At 51.0% G+C, this 22,226-nt stretch overlaps 1 protein-coding gene and 1 long non-coding RNA gene across 8 annotated transcripts in view; one reads left to right on the forward strand and one right to left on the reverse strand.

Moving 5' to 3' along the window:
- Window positions 1-1,027: 1,027 nt before the first annotated feature.
- Window positions 1,028-9,388, forward strand: LOC141561630 (uncharacterized). Its single transcript, XR_012488098.1, has 3 exons — window positions 1,028-1,256; window positions 8,548-8,722; window positions 9,258-9,388. It is a non-coding gene; the product is annotated as an uncharacterized LOC141561630 (long non-coding RNA).
- Window positions 2,681-22,226, reverse strand: part of TNK2 (tyrosine kinase non receptor 2) — a 41,383-nt gene continuing 21,837 nt past the window's right edge. For 5 of the 7 annotated variants that reach the window (XM_074301518.1, XM_074301515.1, XM_074301517.1 and 2 more), the window contains exons 5-15: window positions 21,606-21,758; window positions 20,504-20,781; window positions 19,609-19,735; window positions 18,837-18,983; window positions 18,592-18,686; window positions 9,309-9,503; window positions 7,513-7,604; window positions 6,466-6,510; window positions 4,435-5,822; window positions 4,169-4,264; window positions 2,681-3,986 (exon numbers count right to left, since the gene is read on the reverse strand). In XM_074301518.1, coding sequence (XP_074157619.1) covers window positions 3,744-3,986; window positions 4,169-4,264; window positions 4,435-5,822; window positions 6,466-6,510; window positions 7,513-7,604; window positions 9,309-9,503; window positions 18,592-18,686; window positions 18,837-18,983; window positions 19,609-19,735; window positions 20,504-20,781; window positions 21,606-21,758 — 2,859 coding nt within the window. In that variant the 3' untranslated portion in view covers window positions 2,681-3,743. The remainder of the gene's footprint in view (window positions 3,987-4,168; window positions 4,265-4,434; window positions 5,823-6,465; window positions 6,511-7,512; window positions 7,605-9,308; window positions 9,504-18,591; window positions 18,687-18,836; window positions 18,984-19,608; window positions 19,736-20,503; window positions 20,782-21,605; window positions 21,759-22,226) is intronic. The other 2 variants (XM_074301520.1, XM_074301514.1) reach the window with 2 other exon arrangements.

The following is a 22,226-nucleotide window of genomic DNA, read 5'->3' on the forward strand; positions in this document are numbered from 1 at the left end:
TTGGGTCATGAACCACAGTTAAAGTTATTAAGCTATAAGATGATTTCAGAAAAACCTGGGAAGACTGGAGTGAACAGAATTAGGAAAACATTGTACACAATACCAACAATATTACACAGTGATCAACTGTGAGTGAATTCGTTATCCTGATCAACACAATCACCCAAACAATTCTAAAGAACTTGTGATGAAAAATTCTATTCACCTCCAGGAAGAATACTGAGTATAGACTGAAGCTTAATTTTTTTCACTTTGCTTTCCATATATATATATATATTTGCAACAAGATATATTTTGCATGATTTAGTATATATAGTCACATTTCTTGCCTTCTAATGGATGTGAGACAGGTGAAAAAATCAGAACTGAAAATTTATTAAAATGCTTTTTGGAAAAAAAAAATCGCACAAAAGACTCCCCACCCACAAAAAGAACCTATGGGGATACAAACACAGTCCTTGATCTCAAATTGCTTACTGGTTAAATTGAATTAATAAATAAACAATGAACTCAATTATGGTCATCACGGTCTAAGAAGCATGGTTTTTTACAACCCACACTAGCATTTTCTTATATAAAAGGGCATTTTGGTCTTAGAATTGAGGGTAAATTCAAGGTCCACAACTTTATCTGAACCTGGAATGGTCCATCCCTGACCTTCTCGGGCTTTACTAATCCAAAAAGAGCTGTCAAGATTTAAACTTCCCCTGGAAACTTGTAGAAGATTCTGGAAGCTGACTTGAGGCGTGCGTCTCACCGTCCGCGCGCTGGCTCGGGACAGCCAGTCTCCCGGTCCCGGGCCTTTCTCCCTGGGTGCAGAGATGTCGCATCCCTCAATGCAATCCCCCTTTAACTGTCATCGTGCTGACTCACCCACTCTGTGACGCACTCTCATTTTCTTCTTTATCTTTTTATCCTGCAATCCGACCCTAGAGCACGATGGTCATTTGTTCCCTAAAGTTTACTTACAAAAGGAGAAAGAATAGAGGACTTTCCATCAGCAGCCTCAGGGGCTGGAGAAGTCCCGGGTTCTGGGAGCCCTGCGCTCAAACCCCCTTTCAGACGCTGACCGACTGTAGCAGCCTGGGAAAATTGCTGAGCCTCGGGCGACCCCTTCAGACTTATCCAGAAAGTCGCGGGTGAGGCGGAGGGCTCGCCCTCGGCTCCTTAGTCCGCGGGTCTGTGCGTCATTTTGGAATGTGGTGAGGTCTTGAGAAAGCGACTGCGTTCCCTAAGTGAGAGCTAACATTCCTGCGGTACGTTAGGGTTCTGGGTGAGGGACTCTAGACTCGGGTGTAAAACTTCGGCAGGAAGTGTCTGAAGCTAGACTTGAACTCAGAACTTGGGGGGGGGGGGGTTGGGGCTGACTTGTCCAAGGTCACACAGCCAGTGTGAAGGCTGGATCCGAAAGTCAAGCACTCCGAGCGCAGCTCTGCCCACAGCCCCACTAACTGCCCTAACAAGTCCGGAATTCTCCCCCGACATCAGCGCTCCCTAGCGAGGGGGCTGCCCCCGGCTCGCGCTGTCACCAGCTGTAACGGTGGCTCACTTCTCCGAGCTTACCCTGCCTCAGTCCCTTTAAGTTGGGGGAGGGGCTGGTACCGTCAAAGGCTGCGGCTCTTTACGGGGTCCGGGAGCGCGAGGCTCCCCCAGCACGGCCCTCAGCGGGAGGCATTCACATCTGGGGAGACGAAAGCCGGCGCTCTCCCAGCTGAGTCACGGGGTGCCCCAGCCACCCAAGGATCCAATCTGCGAATCCCCCCGGTGGGCCCTGGGCTCGGCGCCGCGGCCTGCCGTCACCCAAGAGCTCACTCCCGGGCGAACGAGGAGGCAGGGCAGAGCGGGCACCGTGGCCTCCGGGCGGGCGCCGGGAGGAGAGCCCGGCCCTGCGGATGAGGGGGACGGCCGGGGCGCCCGCGGGGCCCGTATCCGGGAGAAGCCGCAGCCGGGAGGGAAGCACTCATTCACTCTCTCCGGCCGAGTCCGTAACCAACCCATCGCAAAGCTGAAAGGGATTTGTTCACGCCCACTTTGTGAGGAGCGAGGCTTTCCCCTCCATCACACCGTCCCCGCGCCCTCCGCCTCGTTAGGGTGCCACACCGCAGAAAGCCGCGGCTCCAGCCCCTAACTGGGAAGTTCTCACAGCACCGCGCAGGGTCTCACCCCTCCGCCCCAGGGCAGCTGTCGGACTCAGAGGGAGACAGGGGCCAGCGAGGCCTGCACCGGGGTGCTGCAGGATCCACGCCACGGGGCTTTTAAATGTAGCCCTGTCGGCACTTTATTGCACACTTATTTTGTGAACTCCCATTTTCATTTTGTCTGGTTTAGGCCATCCTCGGGGCCGTCCTGTGGGTCCCGTGTTCGATCTCCGAGCTGCGGGAAGCCCTTTGGGCTGGGGTATCCATGCCTGGCCTTCCCAGGCCCTTTCTCAGTGAGATTCCGTTCTCTCCCCCCACCCCCACCTCCCGCCGTGCCCCGGGAGCTTTCCAAGTCCCTCCATCAAGGCAGTAAGACCGTCTCAAACCTTCTCCCCCAGCGGGTGCACACAGTCACATCCACAGTGTTAAGATCCCAGTCCGAGGAACACAGGCAGCGGCAGGCCTGGGGGCAGACACACCCAGGGCTTTGCCAAGCTCCCCCTGCTGCCCAGGAGGCAAAGAAAGTGCACCAGCGCCCCCGGTAATGTAAAATAGAAACTAACTTTATTTTTCTGGAAGAAGCAGATGTGTGGAGGCAGGACAAGAGCAGCAACTTTGGCAACAGAGGTTGTTGGGGAGAAACACAAAACAGCAGAGGGCTGGGCTGGGCTGGGCGCCGGCCTCCACTGCAGCTGCCGGTACCTGTTCCCTTGCGCACACGCAGGGCTCCTGTCCCCACCCTGGCACTGGGCTGGCATCCTCCCTGCTTCCAACCTCCTGAAATTCTCAACCTTGGGTGACCCCTCCCATCCCAGGCATGGGTTTGGCTGGGTCTGCGACCCGAGAGCTCTCTCCCCGGTGCCGGTACAGCTGCAGCATCCCGAGGCCCAGCAAACCACCGGGAGTCCCGCCCACCGACCCCTTCCTTCACTTTTCGTAGTAGAAAGTGCCCCAGACGCAAGCAGATGATTGTGGGTTTTCCCTACATTCTGGTCCCTAAAGTCAATTGAGGCACCTCAGCAGATGGAGATTTAAGGGCTAGGAGAGGGAGCACTCTGGGACTTCCCATCCGCCCTCTGCCCGACTCTGGACGCCTCCTCACCCCCTTCCTGGTGTTCCCTCACCGGTGTCCCTGTGCAGTGGCCGTGGGAGCAGCAGATGGCTGGAGGGGCTGGGGAAGGGCAGTCCCCTCTTGCTGCCCCTGGCTCCCCTCTGCCTATCTGAAGCGGGTTGGCGGGGGAGAAGGTAGCAGCAGCAGGTTTCCCCAGGTCCCCGGGGGAAAGGGGAAACTACCCTCCCTGGCCCCCGCCATGCAGGACAGGCTCAAGTGATCCTTCAGGCAGACTAACAGGGCCCCCCCTTAAGTCAGACTCTCCGGCTCCCCCGACCTGCCATCAGCGCCTGCAAGAAGAGAGGGGGTTGCATGCTTGGGAGAGATCACTGCTGAGCAGCCACCTCACATTCAGGACCGAGGCTCCCCTGCCCCACCAGCCCGTTCCCAGGACTTTCCTGTGAGACCCACCAGCTCACAGCCGCATGGGTAGGACTGGTTAGCTGCACGAAGCTTCCCTGACCTTGGGGAAAAGGGCTCCTGGCTAGGGACTATTAGCCTTTGGGAACTGTTAGGTCCCTGTGCCTAATGGGCCCGGCTCCCTTGGGTCCGGCTGGCTGGGTGGAGAAGGCGGGAGGAACTGGGGCAGAGTGGGAGAGAAACACATACTTATGGTGGGTGGGACCACAGGAATCTAGCAGGTGGCAGCCAGCCTGCTCCAGGTTCCAATCAAACATCTCCAGCACCTTATGGCACTCCTGCCTTGGCCGCAGACCCAGGCCAAAGAGCTGTTCCACCTGTTGGAAGGGTGAGGAGGAGGAGAGCAAAAAGGGCATTTCCAAGTGCCAAGGGGCGCCCGGCGGGACTAAGGCATACGGGGCATCAGATGAGTCAGAGGAGCAGGAGAGCTCAGGAGCCGGGTGGTATGTGAACCAGCTTCCCAAGGCTCGGGGGAGGTGGAGGGGGCAAGGGACAATACCTTCAGATACTGGACAGCCCTCGGAACGCTCCAGCTGTGGTTCTGCAAGGCCGCCTGGCACTCCTCTGTGGTCACCCCGTGCACCATGGCTTGGACCTGGGCACACCCCCACCACTCAGTCAGGGCTGCTCCTGGGGCTGGGCCCCAATTTCAGGGGTCCCCGGCTCCACGGGCTCTTTTTCAGAACCCTGCTGAAAGGCCAGCACCCCAAAGACCCTGTTCCCCTGCCTTCCTCCCTCCCCAGGAAGCTCCTTCCCAGGACTCACCATCTGTATCTTGTCTGCGGGGCGCCCAGCCTCCAGCCCGTCCCCCGGGCAGCCCCTCACCAGACGGGTGGGAGCCCGCAAGGATGGGACACGGGCACCTGTGTTGCTATTGTTGGCTGAGAAGTTGGCCTTAGGGTCAAGGGCAGCCTGGGGCATGGGGCGCACAGTGGCGGTGGGGGCTGCAGGAGCTGGGGTACTGGGGGGCGGTAGCAGCAGAGGAACAGGGATGGACGGAGGCTCCTCCTCGGGGCTCTGGGCTTCCTGCAAGAACCGCTGGTATCTCTCCAGGTATGGCGGCCGCTCCGGAAGCAGATAGTAATGCGTGTTGCTTATCTTCTTGCCATCTCGGACGATGGGCAGGATGCAAGGCCCCGTCCGGGGCCCAGGAGCCTGGATCACTTGGGGAGTGGTGTACTTGGGGTCAGAGCCAAAGCTCTGGGTGGTGGGCATGGCTTTGCCAGGGGAACTGGACAGGCGAGGGGACAAGGGAGAGCTGCCAGACAGTGCCAGGGGGCTGGGGGTTCGGGAGCCCTGAGGAGAGAAGGGCTCCCTCGGGGGGATTTGCGGGGGAGGGGCCACCCCTCGCCACTGTGCTGCCTCCTCTTCACCCCCCGAAGCTGGCGACAACTCCCCCGAGTACCCGCCCAGCTCACTTCGTTGCCGGGTGGGCCGAGGTGGGATCGGTACCCTGGGGGGCACTTGGGGCCTGTCTTCTCCACCCAGGCCGGGGCTGGGAGAGGAGGCCAGAGAAGTTGAGGGAACCTGCAGCTGCCTCATGCACTCCTGCTGCAAAGCCTGGAAAATTTCTGCAGTCTGGAGGGAATTGGGGGGCTTAGTCCCTCCTTGGGGTGGGAGGAACAAGTTATCTTCCAGAGGTGGAGGGGGCCGTGCAACCTCAGGCACAAAGGCATAGTTGGTCTCCCCGCGGGGCGGCCCCTCAAGGGTTCTGGCACCCACCAGGGCGCTGTTGATAGAGCAGACCTCAAAGTCGTCTTCGTCCTGAGCCACGTCGTCGTAGGCTGGCGGCGGAGGCAGCGGGCGGGTATCCCAGTCCACAACGGGGGTGGGGTGCAAGGGCCTTGGAAGCACCCGGGTGGGGCTCTGTGGGGGCGTCTTGTCCAGCAGAGAGCAGGCATCCATGGCCAGCTGGGCGAGGGAGGGGGCACCGGGCTTGTGAGAAGGGGGGGCCAGGGAAGGGCCTGAGAGCTCGTCACCAAAATCAATGAGGGACACCTCCCCCCCGCCCCGGCTCGTCTTGGAGCCTGGCACTCGGGCTGAGGGCTTCACCAGCCACAGGCCCCGGGGCAGGCCCGGTTTCCTCAGGCAGAGACGCTTGAAGTCAGCAGACAGGGGGTCCTGATCATTGCTGACAGGGTCATAGGTGGGCTCTACGAGACAGAGAAGAGGAAGGAACCCCCAGGAGAGCGGTGTCAGAAACTTGCTTTCATAGCTCCTAGGGTAAAGACAGAAAACACAAGCCACCCCCACTGCCCCAAGAGGTAGTATCCCCCCCTGTCCTTGGTCCCACTGAGAGGAGACCCACTGAGGAGACAATGAGCTGGGCCCGCAGCCCCCTCTCAGCTCCCTGCTATCACCCTTCCCCCATCCTGCCCCGGGACATTGCCCTGTGTCTCTGCAGGGCTTCATTAGCAGTCCCTCAAGGCCTCTCCCCATTTCCCCCCCAGACCTCTCTCCCGGCCCACCCCAACACCACACACGGGTTAGTGCCAGGTTGGGGGGAGGATCAGTGGGGGGTGGGGCAGAGCACACACAGCCCCGAGTCCGGGGGGTGGGTGCGGGCACAGCTCCCATGCCTAAAGAGAAATTGGTGTTTAACCAATAGGGAGCACCAAGCATCTGAAGAGGCTGAGTCATGCTAGGGGCCGCAGCAGGAAGCTCACAGCACACTCCCTCCTCCCTTCCTCCCTGTCAGCCCCCAGTGAGTACCTTCGAGGAGAAGAGGAGCTATGAGAGAACAGAGGGGACAGGGGCAGGGCCCAGGGCAGCAAGGAGCAGAACGGCCCCACTTACTCTGAGCGAAGATGGCAGGCTGAGGCGGGCGAGGCGGAGGCTCTCCTGGAAGAGAGGCCATGGGAGGGACAGAGGCAGGACAGGGGAGGGGGTAGGTGAGAGGAAGGTGATAAGAGGGGGTGAGGAAGTCAGAATGGAGGACGGGGGAGAAAGGAGAAAAGAAAGGAGAGAGGGGGGAAAGGGAAGGGAGGAAAAGAAGAAGAGAAGGAGAAAGGAGGGGAAAGAAAAATGGAGGGGAAAAAGAAAAGGGAGAAAGAAACAGAAGGGGGAGAAGGGAGGAGGAAGGAAGAGAAGACAAAAGGGAAGAAGAAAGAAAAGGTTGTAGGGAGGAAGAAAGAAAAGAGGGTTGTGGGGAGGAAGGAAAGAAGAAAAGGAGAAAGAAAGGTCATGAGAGTGAGGGGGAAAAAAGGGAAGGGTGAAAGAGTAGAAAGGGAGCAGATATGAGGAGAAAAGGGAAGAAAAGAAGGGAAGGAGAAGAAATGGGGGAGAGAAGGGAAAAAAGAAAAAGAGGAGATAAAGGGAGAGGGGGAAGAAGATAAGCAGGAAATGAGATCAATTCATGTGCATCTGAAGAGGCAAAGGCAAGATAGCTGGGTGGGCAGTTGCAGAAAATGAGAGACAGGCAGAGGAGTGGAAGGTGGACACCCAGGGAGGAGCCCTAGGTAGGCTGGCTCAGAATCAAAGGGTGACATGAAGCCGGGGGATGGAGTCGTGCTAAGTCGGTGAGGGGAGGAGGGGCACAGAACGTGGGGGAGGGGACTGGCAGCACATCCTCAGCTAATCCAGGGCCATGTCCAAATGATGCCCACCACTGGCGGATACAAGAGGAGCCAACACCAGGTGCCCCTCATCTTCCACCCCACTTGTAGTTGGGGGGATCAGGAACAAAGCTGACCCACCTGCTGCTCTCACCCCAGCCCTGAGCCAAGCAGACCAGTATGGGGGCGTCCTTAGGAAGGGGCTGCCCACTCCTTCCTATCCAAAAGCCGGGCCCCGGGGATGGAATGGGGTGGGGTGGGGGGCTCCTGGGGAGGAGCAGACTCTTACTTTTTACCCTTCCTAGAAGCTGGGGGGGGCGGGAGGTGCTCAGCTCCACTGCTAGCAAGTCGGGAGGATCCATAGGGTTTCCCAGATAGAGTCTGCAGAGAAAACCAGATCAGTGTGCTGGGGGAGGCAGGAACAGGAACACGGGAAGGGGCATGTGAGGCAGCAGGCAAAATGGAATGACTGAAAGGGACTGGGCCCAGAAAGACCTCGGGAGCGGGAACGACAGCATCTTCCCCCATCCCAGGAATACAGGGGCTTGTTTATGCTGCTAGGACACCTCTGGCAATCTAGCCAATCAGCCTAGGGGCCCCTGCTCAGAACCGTGTTTTTAAAAACATAAAATACATAGGATTACAAAACAATTCTCCTGAAATACATTTAATCAAAAGACAAAAAAGTTCGTAAATCCGTCCGGGTTCAGAAGAGGGAGATGGGTTCTGGGATTGGCTCTATCACTGACTGTGGGATCTCAGACAAGCTGCCTTTTTTCCCTGGGACTCAGTGTCATCCGTAAAAGGGTACCAGATCCCTTCAACACACCAGACCATGTCCAAGGCCTTACTTCCTTACTCCTTTTCCAGGACTAATGCTAAGAGATAGGAGTGGGAACAAGAGGGAGGGGGGGGAGAGCTTCCCTTCTCCCTGCCCCCACCTCAGAGTCTAGGCCTTAGTCACTAAGGCTGATTAAAGCCTTAAGGAATGGGGCTGGGTCCAGCCTGTCATGCCATGCCACATGAGGAATAGGACAGAGGGCACTAGCGCAGCAGGGGGCTGTCTCCCCCTTTTTCAATCCGTGCTGCCTGGGTGTGGACCCCCATCCTCACAGAGGTCAGCAACCAAAGGGACCCAGGAACAACGCTGTAGGACCTTGAAGCCATACAGCACATGCTGAGTAGTGTAATGTAGTATGTGATGTAGGAATAGAGTAGTATAATGGAAAAATGGCCGGGTTTGCATTCAGAGGGCCCCAGGCTCAGATCCTGGCTCTGGCACTACCTGTGAGCATCTCAGAAAATCACTTAATTTCTCTTACAGAGAATTTTCTACAGTTCTCCTTGGCAAAAGGAGGGGGTGAATGAGACGCCATCTTGCATGGTGCTGACACGCCACCCAGGATGTGGTTAGACTCTGCGCTCCCCAAGTCTGCCCCGAGAGCCTGACTCCTCAGGACTTCTATCGTCTGGTGTCAAAAGGAAATGAAATGCCAAGGGTAAGAAAGGGGGAGAATCTCCAGAAAGAAAGGAACCCGAGCCTTGTGGGCTGGGGAGGGCAGAACCTCTCCCTCACTCCATGGGTTCCTTGTGACTGCTTGCCGTCAGCAAACCAGGCAAGGCTGTATAGCCACCTTTCAGATACCCCAGGCCCTTTCCCTCCCTGATCTTACTGGGGGGCCTGCCAGTGCTCTTCTCCCTTTCTGAGCACTGGAGCCTGGATGGGAAAAGGAAAAGAGAAAAATGAGCCAATGGCAAATAGAGGAAGAGACCCAGTGTCAAGAGCTGAGGGGAAGACACTGAAGAAAGGGGAAAAAGAGAGAAATGAGTAATAAGGAGACAGAAGAGGGGACTCGGGGCCAAAAACGGGGTGGGGGACAAGATGGGGGGGCAAAGTGATAGAGACATTCAGGGAAAAAATCCTAAAGGAGGGGTATGTTAGGGGGTTGGTTTTTAACCAATCTAATCAGGGTAAAGGAATCAGATAACAAAGCACGTGACTAACTACAAGATCAGGATCCCTCTCCCTCCCAGGTACAGGGGCTGAGCGTGAGGGGCAGGTCCCAGCCCCAGGCAGGGACTTACTCATCAATCTTGTCTGGGAACCCCCAGCAATGTCGGGGGTCGCTGTCGCCATGGCCCGTGTGGATGAAGCTGTTCTGGAGAGGCTGGCTGATGTCATGGGCTGACAGCCCAGCCACGGAGGTCACCGCATTTCGGGGGAAGGGCCCTACACACAGTGTCCTTGTATTCTGCCCACGCCACCAGTAGTTCTCCGCTCTGTCAAGCCCAAAAGGACATGGTGAAAAACAAGAGGTAGCAGGACAAAAGGACAGTTCTCTAAGCCCCCCTCAGCCCTGCCCAGGGCCCAAGTTCAGAGAACACGCACTGGGGCAGGGGCAGTGTGGGCCCAGAACCACCATGGCTGACAACTCACCACCTTTGCTCCCTGCAGCCACGGGCCAGAGGGAAACCCCAAAACAGTGCCCCAGGCGTGGCCCGCCGTGACCCCCCACTCTTATTCCCTACTGGGCATACAGGAATCCCCCAAAACCACTGGGGATTTTTAAAACATGAGCTGGAGCACAAAGAAAGCCCCCCATATCCCTCCTGGGCACTAGCTCCACTCCCCCATGCCCACTTAGCTCCAAGCATCAAGGAGCGCATTTCCTTCCCACAAGCTCCCGTGAGGGTCAGACTCACACACAGAACCTCAGTGCGATGGGGCCCTACAGGCCGGACTGACGGAAGAAGCTGAAGAAGCCTTAAGACAGAATGCAATCAAATCACCTTGACTTACAGAGGAAGAATCTGAGGCCTGTAAGCTCAATGCTGGGCCCAGGGTGGCAGAGCCAGCATTCAAACGCAGCTCTTCTGCCCCAATCTAAGTAGCCCAGTGGATAAAGCCCTGGCCTGGAGTTATAGAGACATCCAGCCTCAGATAATTTACTAGCTGTGTAACTCTCAGTAAATCACTTAACCTGTCTGACTCAGTTTCCTCAGCTGTAAACTGGGGATAATGACAGCAACTACTTTCCAGCTCTGTTGTAAGGATCAAATAGGACCATATACGTAAAGCATTTAACATAGTATATGGTACATGTTGTTGTTCAGGCCTTTTAGTCATGTCCGACTGTATGATTCTATTTGGGATTTTCTCAACAAAGATACTGGAGTTATTTTGCCATTTCCTTCTCCAGCTCATGTAACAAATGAGGAAACTGAGGCAAACAGGGTGAAGTGACCACCCCAGGGTCACACAATTAGTATCTGAGGCTAGATTCAAACTCAGGTCTTTCTGACCCCATGTTTAGAGCTTTTATCTGCTGTGCCAGCTAGCTGCTCATTAGAACAAAGTAGGTACTTTAATAAAAGCTTTTTTTTTGCCCTTTTTAGTTTTTATTTTTCCTCCATTACATCATATGAGACTAGCTTCCCATTCAACAGAGGAACCCCCCCCTATACAAGGAGATTTAATATCCGTGATAAGTAGTTATTCAGTTTCTGACTAAATACCTCTACTGACAAAGAGCTCGTTACTTTATAAGAAATAGAATGTCATTCCACTCTTGGAAGACCAGTCTGAATTTTTAGGAAGTTCTTTCTATTGAATAAAAGCTTAATATCCAACAACTATTATAGTTTTACTCTCTGGGGACCGAGCAAAACAAATCTAAACACCTGCTTTCCCCATGACAACTTTCAAATACATCAAGAAAGCTATGATGCTCACATCCTTCATGCTGCTCTTTACCTGGCTAAACATCCCCTGCTTCATCCAATCATCACATGATGTCATGTCCAGGACATCCTCCTCTTCTCCTATATCCTGAACACCCTACTCTGGCAAACTTAAAGCACAGTGAAAAGATTTGGTAACAATATTCCAGATTAGGGGAGCCAGACCATAGCAAGATTTAGCAAACCATTACCTCCCTTTTATCGAGACTATTAATACAACTTAAGTTGGCAGGGGGTAAAACAAGGAGCAGCATCTCCCTTGATACTTCACAACCTTAAAAAGGAACAAGGATTGTCCAAGATATAGAAATCCTCTACACTGAGGGTTTTTTGTTTGTTTTTGTTTGATAGTTTAGTCAATTGACCTACAGAGTGACTCCTTCTCAAAACTGTGTTTTTCAAACAAACACATGAAATATTATATTAAAATTTTAAAAAAGTAAATATAAAAATATAATAACATATTACCAAGGAAAATCAATTATACTAAAATACAGTTATCAACAGCAATTAGATAGTGTAATGGCCTAATGTCAGGGGATCTCATTTTCATGAGTTCAGATTCAGCCTCAGATACTTCCTAGCTGTGTGACCCTGGGCTAGTCACACATAACCTGTTTATTTCTTCATCTGTAAAAAGAACTGGAAAAGGAAATGGCAATCCACTCCAGTATCTTTGCTAAGAAAATCCCAAATGGAATCACAGAAAGTCAGACATGACTGAAATGACTAAACAAGATAATTATCAAAAGTAACAACAAAACAAGTTCAAGGAGCCCGGGTTCAGAAGCCCTACTCTAGATTCCAAGGTATAGTGAATAGAAGGCTCTGCTTGGAATCAGAAAAACTTGGGTTCAAATTCTACCCAATGTATCCTAGCTCTGTGACTCTGAGCTAGATTTTTCATCTCTTGATACTTCCAGCAACTCCCTAAGATTTCTCCACTAAGTTACAGATACTGAGTTGTAGGGAACACCATCCACCAATGCAGATCATCCCCCTTCCCATTGCTACTTGCTCCAGTGGTTATAAACCCCAAGAAGAAAAAGAAGCTGGGTGGCCATAAGGATCCACAACTTTCAGATGTGGCACTCATTCAATAAAATACATATTTAATTATTGTCTAATTTGTTTAGAGCACTTGAGAAGAACAATATGCAGTTCAGACAAGACAAAGAGAGACAGAAACAGACAAAGAGAGGGTGGGGAGGGAGGAAAGGGAAATTAAGACCATTTACCACCTTTTACATACAAATGAGCTACAAAATAGACAACTCATTTTATAAATGAGGCAACTGAAACCCAAAGAGAAGTGACTTGCTTAAGGTCATACAACTAGAAAGAATAATTAAACTGAAGCCCAGAGCAATAGGTGAAGGGCAGCTAAACACCTGTCTTAATGATAAGGAAGAGATTGGTGGTGGGGGTGGGTGGGGGGGATGGGGGGGGGTGGGATGGATGGACTTATTAAACCCCTGCTGCATGCCAAGCATTCTTCTAACCATGTTACAAATAAACAAATAAGATAATTATTAAATCCTTATAACAACCCTTCAAGGTAGGTGCTATTATACCCAGTTTTCCTCAGGTAAGAGGAAACTGAAGCAGAGTCTAAGTGATTGCCCAAACCTGAAGTTGTATTTGAATTTAGATCTTCTTGACTCCAGGCTAAGCATTCTACCTACTGCACCATCTAAGCTAGACTTATTACCTATAGATTTCTCCAAGCAGAACTTACCACTGAGATTGGATGCTAAAGAAAGGCCAAGGTGAGCATGAGTGTGCACATTCATGTACGTGTGTTTATATCTAAATTTGTGTGCATATTAAAAAAATGTATATGTGTATATATGGGCATACACATACATACACACACTTTTCTTTTTAATTGGAGAAGAAACCCAGGACTTGAAAGTTCTTATCCTGGGTCTATATGCTGGGGTCTAGTGATGAACAATCAAAATATTGCCAATATTGGAGTTACAGTGGGAAAATCACTTAACTTTCCTGAGATTTTTTTCCCACATCTGTAAAAATGCTGGGATTGGACAAGTCTAAGGTCCCTTTCAGTTCTGAATCTTTAACCTCCCAACCCCTCACAGATATCTGTGAGATTAGGAAGCCCCAGAGCTGTAAGAGGCCCTAAAGTATCTAGTTCCACACTTCCCCCCCACCCCCCCCGCTCCAATTTTACAAATGAGAAAAACTGAGTCTTAAAGCAGTTAAGTAATTTGGTTTGAAGATGTCCAGCCAGGTCTTCTGACTCTAAATACCTATAAAATGGGTCCTGCCTCTATAGCCATGGAAGGAGGATTTCCATCAAGTACTTCCTCTCTAAAGAACAAAACCAAGTCCAAAAACAGTTTTAGCCCAGGAGCAAATGCTACTAGAGTGAATAGGACTTACATCTGCTATACATACTATTTATAAAAACTTCTGAATATGTTTGTTCCACTTGACATTCAATGCCCTTAGATCAGTAGGGTGCATTAGCTTTTCTATAATCCAGGAAAGCTGCAGCCCAGATCTTCTCTTTCCATCCCACAAGAACAAGCTAGCCTCTTCCCCTCTCCATCCTGAGACCCTAGTTATCACTACCCTGTGATTAACACTCAAGGCTTCAGTGTAGGAAAGAAAGGACAGAGAAAGGTCAGCACCCCCCATCCTCCCCCAAAACAACTCCCTATAGGCAGGGGGACGGGGGACCCTAGACAAGTGTCAGACAAAAGCCAAGGATGAGGCAGGAATCTTTCTGAGAAGTCCACAGATTTCCCTCTGTCTTTTCCAGGCCCACTTTCCCCCATTCGTGCTCTGCCCACCCCCTGGGACTGAGTCCTCACTCACTTGTTCCTGACCCCACCCCTGAGGCCCATTTCTCCTCTTGTTTCTATCTAGGCCAATGAGTCACCTGGAAGTTTGACCCTGCTTGTCTCCGCCACCTTACGAGTTATTCATTAACACATGTGAGAAATGGAAGGAAGCCAAAGCAAAAACTTGTGGGGTTTTTCCAGGGGTGAGGGGGGAAAAGGGAGACTCCCTCTTCTAGTGGCCCCACACAGCACATCACAAAAAGGTCAACTCTTCCTTGCTCCATCCATGAAAGAGAGAGCTTTGCACACCCCACAACATTTGTCCCCTTCCCCACCCCTGCCCCATTACGGAGATAGGACTCCTAGATCAGGCTAAAGCCCTAAAGACAGACGCATGGAACAGGTCCAGGAGTCCTGCTTCCTCAGTCTCTTGTCCCTCACTCTTCCAAAGAATAGAACTAGTTTCAACATAAATCTTGCTCGTTGGCCCTGGGGGTAGAGAAAGTGAGGTTGTTTTCAGTGCAAATTGCTCCCCAAATAACAGCGCAAAAGTGCTTTAAAAACCTTAAAGAGCAATACAAACTCAAGTCTATTTATTCAAGATGCTCACCCACCTATATTCTCTGGAGTTTAGTGGGAACAGATATTCCTGAAGAACAAAGAAGGGTTAAATCAAACTCTTATAAGACCAATCAATAGACATGTTCTTTTCCCTCGTTCTACCATCTCCACTGCCCTTCTGATCACACACCCTCTCCTCCTTCCATCCACACATTAAGTGGGCCAGCACAGCTCTGGGAAGGCCTGGCTCTGGGGCTCAGCCATCAATGTTTCCATGGCAACTAGGGATGGGCGCTGCCAGTCTGCAGTGTCATTGCAAAGAAGCTGACAGAGTCCCTGAATGAGTAAGAAGGTGGCTCTGCACTTCCCAAACCAGGTCCCTTCACTACCCTAGACTAGAGAGAGATCTGGGTCAGCATTCAAATAAGGAGAAACTAAGTCACAGGCTGAAAATTGCCTAAGGGCCTTAAGTTACAGAACAAACTGTCACAGCCAGTATATGCCCCATTACCAACTTGAACTGAATCAGAGGTTAACTACACACGTTTTACATTCTCTCACCCTTTCCCTCTTTCTCTTACCCCCCTTTCTCTGTCTTTCTCTTCTCTCTACTCCTTTTCTTCCTCCCTCCCTCTTTTCTCTTTCTCAGGGCTATCACCCAATGGTCCACAAGAGAGACTACTCAGCCCTCTAACACTTAGGAGGCCCCACAGCCACTGCCTCCTCTATCCCTACAAAGTTTTAGCTTTTTATCCAAACCCCTAATAAAAATAAATTTTAAAAAAGCCATCTCCGACTCCTAAAACAGCTGCTTATTAACAGTCCAAGCTCCTCATGAATTCAACTGGGAAGATAATCCTTTTTCTGTCCTCCCCAGCCCTCTTCTACATCTCTATCCAAAATGCTCCTAAATTATTTTGAAAGAACATTTGAGCCCTGAGCTCTCCCAGTGTTGGGAACAAGAAAAAGACTTCCAGGAGAAATCCAGATGGAAAGAATAAGATCCATTCCTACTGCCCTCTCCCTTCTCCCTCCCCAAAGAAAATGTATAGCAGAGTAATAACAGGCCCAGGAACAGACAGTACCAAGGACAGAGGAAGACCATTAACACAGAGATGTGGAGGAGGCAAAGAAACACATTCATAACAGCCTAAGAGGGACAGGGAGAGCCAGACACCCGGAAAAACAAATACAAACACATGAAATGGTCTCACTGGCTGCTCTGGCCTCAGGCCCCTTCACCTCCCACTTTCTGACAAGCTCCAGGAGCTAAATGCAAAGGGTTTTGTGTCCAGGCCGGCGTCAGTGTCGGAGGCCCACGCTTCAGGCAGCTAGGCAGCAGCAAAGGCAGCTGGAGTTGCAGGGGGAACTGGGGACGGAAGGGTGGGGCAGAATGATCCCACAACTGCCCTCCCAGGAGGGAGCGGCCTAGAAGCCCTCCCCTCTTCTCCCCCCACCCTTCCACCCATGCTGTTCCGGCAGTGACAAAGAGCCAGGCCCCAAAGACACACAAAGATTCTGAGTCACCCCTTGGGGAATGGTTGGCAGGGTGGCCCCCTGTACACAGACCTTCCTCTTACCCACAGAGGATGACCCTGACTCACATCTGGGAGGCACAGCTGGGAAAGAGGGACTGTAAGGAAAGAAGTACATTCAAAACAACCGGCTGCATTGTGAGGGATGAGACCAGGAGATAAAATAAGAGAAAATATGTAAGATTCTGTCATAGAAAGAAAACTGGTTTGGGAGAGGGAAGATACCAAAGTCTGAGGTCCCTCCCTTCTCTAACACTTGTCTCTGGCCTGTGGACAGACATAAGAAAGGAGACTAGTCTGAGTTAATTGCCTTGAGTCTCAGTTTCTTTATCTGTAAAATATGGAAGTTGGGACTAGATGGCCTATGAGATCCCTTTCTAAATCTATTCAGCTGTAAGTAAGTGAGCCAGGTTCAAAAATTTAAAATGACTATAATTCCCCAGTAAAAGAAGGAGAGAGACCAATAATCAAAACTATCATTTTTTAGTTAAGTGCTGTAAGATTCAGAATCTCCTACACTGGAAGAGGGGTGAGGGGAACCCAGAAGAAAAGGTAAAGGGGAGTTCTGGTGTTATAGGGAGCAGAAAAAAAAATTCATCCATCCACATATAGGAAGAGCATCCTAGCAGGCTGATGACCAAGGCATCCAGAAAGGACTATATGCCAGTAATGGCATATACATAGGACTCCAAGGGGTTTCTTCTCGACATCTGTGTCTTTTTTAGTATCTCTAACTTTATGGTCAAGTTCACAATTTCATATTTCTGAAGAGATCTATCCCAATCACATTACTGAGTGTAAATCCAGGCAGAAAATAGATCATGACAATGGTGATGGTAGGAACAGGTCCTAGCTCTGGTCCTCCCTCCCTGGAACCTAACCTCCTGTACCACCCCCACCCTCCAGCCGTGCCTCATTTTTTCCCAATCTACACACCCTCCCCCTTCTCTCTTTTCTCTCCTCTTGCCACATGTCCTTTACTTCTCTCGTCCTCAGGGGCCTGGGTGCCCAGCCCTCCCCTCTCTACAAGAGTGGATTCATCCATCACCCTGGTAGTAAGTGTCATTTGGTGCTGAGAATCCTCAGACATGCTGAAAATGCCCAGAAGCGGCCAGCCCACAGTGGGGCAGGTATCACTGGCCTCGTTCCTCTGGGGGAGGACCTCGGCAGCTTGCAGCCTCTTCCTCCCACGGCCCTGCTGAGGAAATCTCAACAATTCAGGAGATCCCAGACGCATGTATTCCTGCATGAACTAGCAAGCGCCCAGACAATTCCTCCCAGCCTGCCCCAGGAGGCCCTAGCTGGGTCGTACTTTTTACCGTCCCCAAAGAGCCTGAGATGGGGAAATAGGTGGCGAAATGGAGAGAACCCCCGGTCTGGAGCCAGGAAGTCTCATCTTCCTGAGTTCAAATCCAACCTTGGACAATTACTAGCTATTTGACCCTGGCTAACGCATTTAACCCTGTTTGCCTTATCTGAAAATGAACTGGAGAAAAAAATGACAAACCTCTCCACTATCTTTGCCAAGAAAACCTTAAAGGGGGTTGAAGAAGAGTTGGGCTTGACTAAAAACAAAACAACAGAGACCCCAAGAAAGCACATTTTGGGAGAAAATTCTCTTCCTCCATAACACAACAGAATGGGAGATGTAGCTATGGGGACAGAATTAAAGCCACCTGCCTTAGAAAGCCTGGAGGGGGCAGGAAGAATAGGGAAGAGAATCCTATGGGGGATCTTCCTGCCTCACCTCTCTCCTTAACCTCAAAGCTACCCCTGCCCAAACCAGTTTCAGCTTCCAAGGTATCAGATAACAGCAGGTGGGGCCATCTCCTTCAGTACATGGAACATACACTGGTATTGCGGGGCTGGAGGGAAGAGAAACCAGTGACTCAGGAGGTACCTGGAGGCAGAGGCACGTGGAGGGTGGAGCAGCAGCAGTCACTCAGGGTCAAGTCAAGGGAGGGAACAGCCTGGAAGCCTGAAGGGTGGGGATAGGTAAGGTAGGGTGCGTGTGGGCGTGAGGAAGGCAGAGAATACTTGGAAGCGTCCCTGGGGACTGATCTGCTCATTGGGAAAGCACTTGAATGGGAGAATGCAGAGGTATCAGATGGACTTATATGTGCTGCATGGTAAGAACTAAAAGAGAGACAGGGAGAGCAATTAAGCATTCTAAGTCCTACTGGGGGGTACAGGTCATTCAGGAAAATGACCAGTAGAAAGATTTGATCAGTGGGAATCAAAAGGAAGGCTTGGGGAGAAGCCAACAATAAGGGAGGTTACTGGTAAGACATACTGCTGATTTCCGTGATAAAGTTAAGAGGGACCTAACCTCCTTGGGTCTTAGAGGCAAATCACAGACCTTAGTGATGAGGAAACTGAGGCATACAGATTAAGTGGCGGGCCCAGAGTCCCACAGCTAGTATCTGAGCCAGATTGAATTCAGGAAAGAGTCTTCCTGACTCCAGGCCGGGGCTCTGGCTCTCCACTCACTGCCCCATTCTTGGGATGTCTGAGGAGGATCAAAAGCAGACTTCTCTTTTTGCCTCAGGTCATGCAGGTGTTAAGAGTCAGAGCTGGCACTGAAATCAAAGTCTTCTTACTCCAAATTCAGCTTTCTCCTTTCATACAAACCTCAGCACAGGAGCAGAGCTGGCTCTCTCAGCCACCCACAACATGACCGGCTCCACCCCAATGTGACCCAGGGACCACTGCTGCCCATACCTTCCCTCGATGACTGTGATGACGTCATTCATCTGTATGTGCAGTTTGTCCGGCTCTTCAAAGTCCTGCAGGGCCCTCATGTCTGTAGGCTGAGCCTATGGTACAGAAAAGGGGGGGATGGTGCTCAAGGACAGGTCAGTCCCACCCTTCAGCCTTCCTTCATACATCATCCCAGAGCAGCCTCCTTCCCCAGTCCTGCCAGGCTTCCCAAAGCACCCTTGGCTCCTACTGTCCCAGGCCCTTACCTCCAGCAGGAAGTCTCGCAAGGCTACAAAGGTGGGTCTGTCCTCAGGTTTGTGGGCCCAGCACTGGACCATGACATTGTAGATATCTCGGGGACAGTCTTCGGGTCGAGGCAGCCTCTCTCCCTCTTTGTCAATTTTGTGCAAGATCTGGAGGAGGGGAAGGACAAATTCTGGGTAAAGACCCCGTCTTCCTCCTAAATCTCCCACCCCATCTCCCAATGAAAGAATGATCTGATCACTCTTCCCCTTAGTGAGGTGAAACTTGAACCATCTGGGCCAGGGAAAATCCAGGCAGGGGCTGTAAAGCATGGGACTTGGGAGAAATGGCCAAATACTACTTCTCTTCCTCTCTCACCCATCTCCCCAAGATCAGCTATTCTTAGCAAAGTTACTCAGGTATAAAGAGATTAGCAGATGGCAAGGGCATTTAGAGGCAGCTTAATTCCAGTGCTTTCTCTCTGTTAATTACTTCCTCTTGATCCCAGATATAGTTTGCCTAGTATAATTTGTCTGTAAGCTCCTTGATGGCAGGGACTGACTGCCTTTTGCCTTTTGTATCTTCAGCACTTGGCAAACTGCCTGACAAACAGCAGGTGCTCAATAAATGCTTATTGATTATTTAAAAGCTATCCCCAGCCTCATCTTGCTCAGTATCCAGATGTCCATACCTAGAAGACCAGAAGAGGAATCCAGCTAATTGGCAAGATTGTCCCAGGTACATTTCGTGAATCAGGAAGGGCAGAAGGGAACACAATCAGCTCAAGAGTCTCACCTGGCTTCCATTGAGGCCAATCCAGGGCTCCTGGCCATAGGTAAACATCTCCCACAAGGTCACTCCAAACATCCAAGTGTCACTGGCATGGGAGAAAGTCCGGGTCTTCAGGCTCTCCGGGGCACACCTGGTAGAAGGTAGAGCCCAGGCAAGCACCAGTTAGCAGCTTTACTATGTGCAGTGCCTACAGTATCTCATCTGCTCACCAGCACCTCCCAAAACATGCAAAGTGAGCAACAGGAGACGCAACTAAGTGGCCTCATGTCCTTCTGAATCAAGGCTCCAGAAACCAGGGAAAATAAGTCAAGTGAGTTTGGTCCTCTTCTGTGGTCCTCTCTGGCCACCAGAGACCATGAGATGGGCAAATGATTTCTTGGGAACATGGTTTCCCTCGGTTAGGAAAAATGGGCAGAACTAGGATCAGATCAGGACAATTCAGGGTAGACACATGCAAAGGGCATGTGAAGAGGAAAAATAATAATACTCCATGTAAATATTAATATATTAAATATAATATAAAAATACTTTTATAGCTGGCATTTATATTATACTTTTAAGTTTAGCAAAGTACTATGTGTACATTATCTCATTTGAGCTTAACAATCTCTTGTGGCAAGTGCTATCATTATCTGTATTTTACAGATAAGGAAGCTGAAACTGCTTGCCCACAGTCACACAGCTAGTCTGTATCTGAGGCAGAATTCTAACTCAGGTCTTACTAATTCCAAGCCCAGCCCTTTATCTCCAATGCCACTGGCCTGTGTAGAAAGGCAGGCAGGGCAGTCTCAAAGAGGCACCAAACTAAGTAGGACCATGGGCTATAATGGGTGAACAGCAAAGGGCCCAGCAAGGGGGAAGCACAAATGAGAGCCGTGGGCCCCGCTCCCTCCCTCACCAGGCAAAGGGAACCTTTCGATGCTCTTGCATGACATAGTGGTCATCATTTTGGGGCAGAGCCCTCATCAGCCCAAAGTCCCCGATTTTGACCAGGTCTCGAGTGGCCAGCAGCAGGTTCCGGGCGGCCAGGTCTCGGTGGATGAAGCGTTTGGCCTCCAAGTAGCCCATCCCCTCAGCCACTTGCACGGCATAGCGGCTCAGAGTGCCCAGCAGGAAGTGACCCTGGTGTTTGCGCAGACGGTCCAGCAGAGATCCCAGCGGGGCCAGCTCGGTAACCTGGAGAAGCAGAGGAGCAAGGGCGAGGGGAGTCAGGGAAAGAGTGCTGGCCATCAGCCCCAGAGCCAGTCTCAGCCCTCCTCACCCGCACGCCACAAGGACTCCCTGTGGTCTCCTCTCCTCAAACGGTCCTGACACCTGGGCCTTTGTTTCCTCATCTACAAAATGACTAGGGGGGACTAGATCAACCAGCAGCTGGTTGACTGACTAGCTGACTCCTGAGGTCCCTTTTAGCTCCAAGCCTCTCATTTCCCCTGGCTCACCCCCTCAGTCTCAGACCTTCCTACCTAGGCCTCTCAGGTTTTCTTCACTAGAACATAAATTTCTTGAGCATAGAGATTATTCATCCTTTCTACTTATTTCCTCAGAACCTACGATAATATCTGGCAGACAGTAGGTGCTTAATAAATATTTGTTCAGCAAGTTCAGGGAGATTTAGATTAGAAAGTCCAAGCTTGCAAAATTAAGGCCTCAGCCCTCCCATGGAGGCTTCAAAAAGGGGTGTGAGTTACACCACGAAATTCAGTGAGCAGAGGCGACAGTCCATCTGGGCTCCTTTGGTTATAAATAACCCCACACTCTTCTGGAAGATGGTATCAATGTCAGAATTTTCTGCTTTGTCCTCCCCACCCCCAAGGTATAAAATCTGTAGCATTATCATGGGGGAGGGAGGAGAGGGAGAGGAGGGAGCTTCTTCACGCAGAGAATGAGGGCAGGGAGGAAAGGAAGATGATGCCATGCAAGACTGACTGGAAGAAAGCTAACAGAAGACAGTAGCCTGTGTTTCTCCTCCCTCCTCCCTCTTGCCCACAGGCCCCACTCACCATTTTCATGGGTGGAGTAAGAACTACCCCATAGAGTCGGATTAGGTTCCGGTGGTCCAAGGAGTGCATGGCATTGACCTCCCGGATGAAATCATCCATGGCCTCAGGCTGGCTCAGCACGTCAGGCTTCAGGCATTTGACAGCCACGCTCACCTGTTCAGAACAGAGATCACAAGAGCTGAGAAGTGGATTCCAGAGAAAGCAATGGCCATGAACATGCATGACTGGCCATGAGTCTGACACTCAGTTCTTGGAGAATCTTCAAGTTTAAATATCAATCAAGTCTAGTTAAATCTCAGCATGAATCCCAAAAGCTTCCACTTCTTGACTTTCCCCTTAATCCTATTCTCTATCCCCAATCCAGTAGTGTATATATAGCAAAAAAAAGACAAACACATGGTCTTCAGAGAAAGGGAGAGTCACTATGGGATAAACCTGTTCTTTGCTTCCACCCCATTATCCCTTCTTGACCCTGGGTATAACCAAGGTATTTGTTTTAATTCAGAGATTAAGGGTTTGGTTTTTTGTTTTTTTTTGTATAATTCTCTGCAATTTGGAAACCTACGTGTTTCTCAGAATAACATTATTAAATACATAACATACACAGAATTACAAAAGAAG

Source organism: Sminthopsis crassicaudata, chromosome 3, assembly GCF_048593235.1.
Source record: "Sminthopsis crassicaudata isolate SCR6 chromosome 3, ASM4859323v1, whole genome shotgun sequence".
Lineage (NCBI taxonomy): Eukaryota > Metazoa > Chordata > Mammalia > Dasyuromorphia > Dasyuridae > Sminthopsis > Sminthopsis crassicaudata.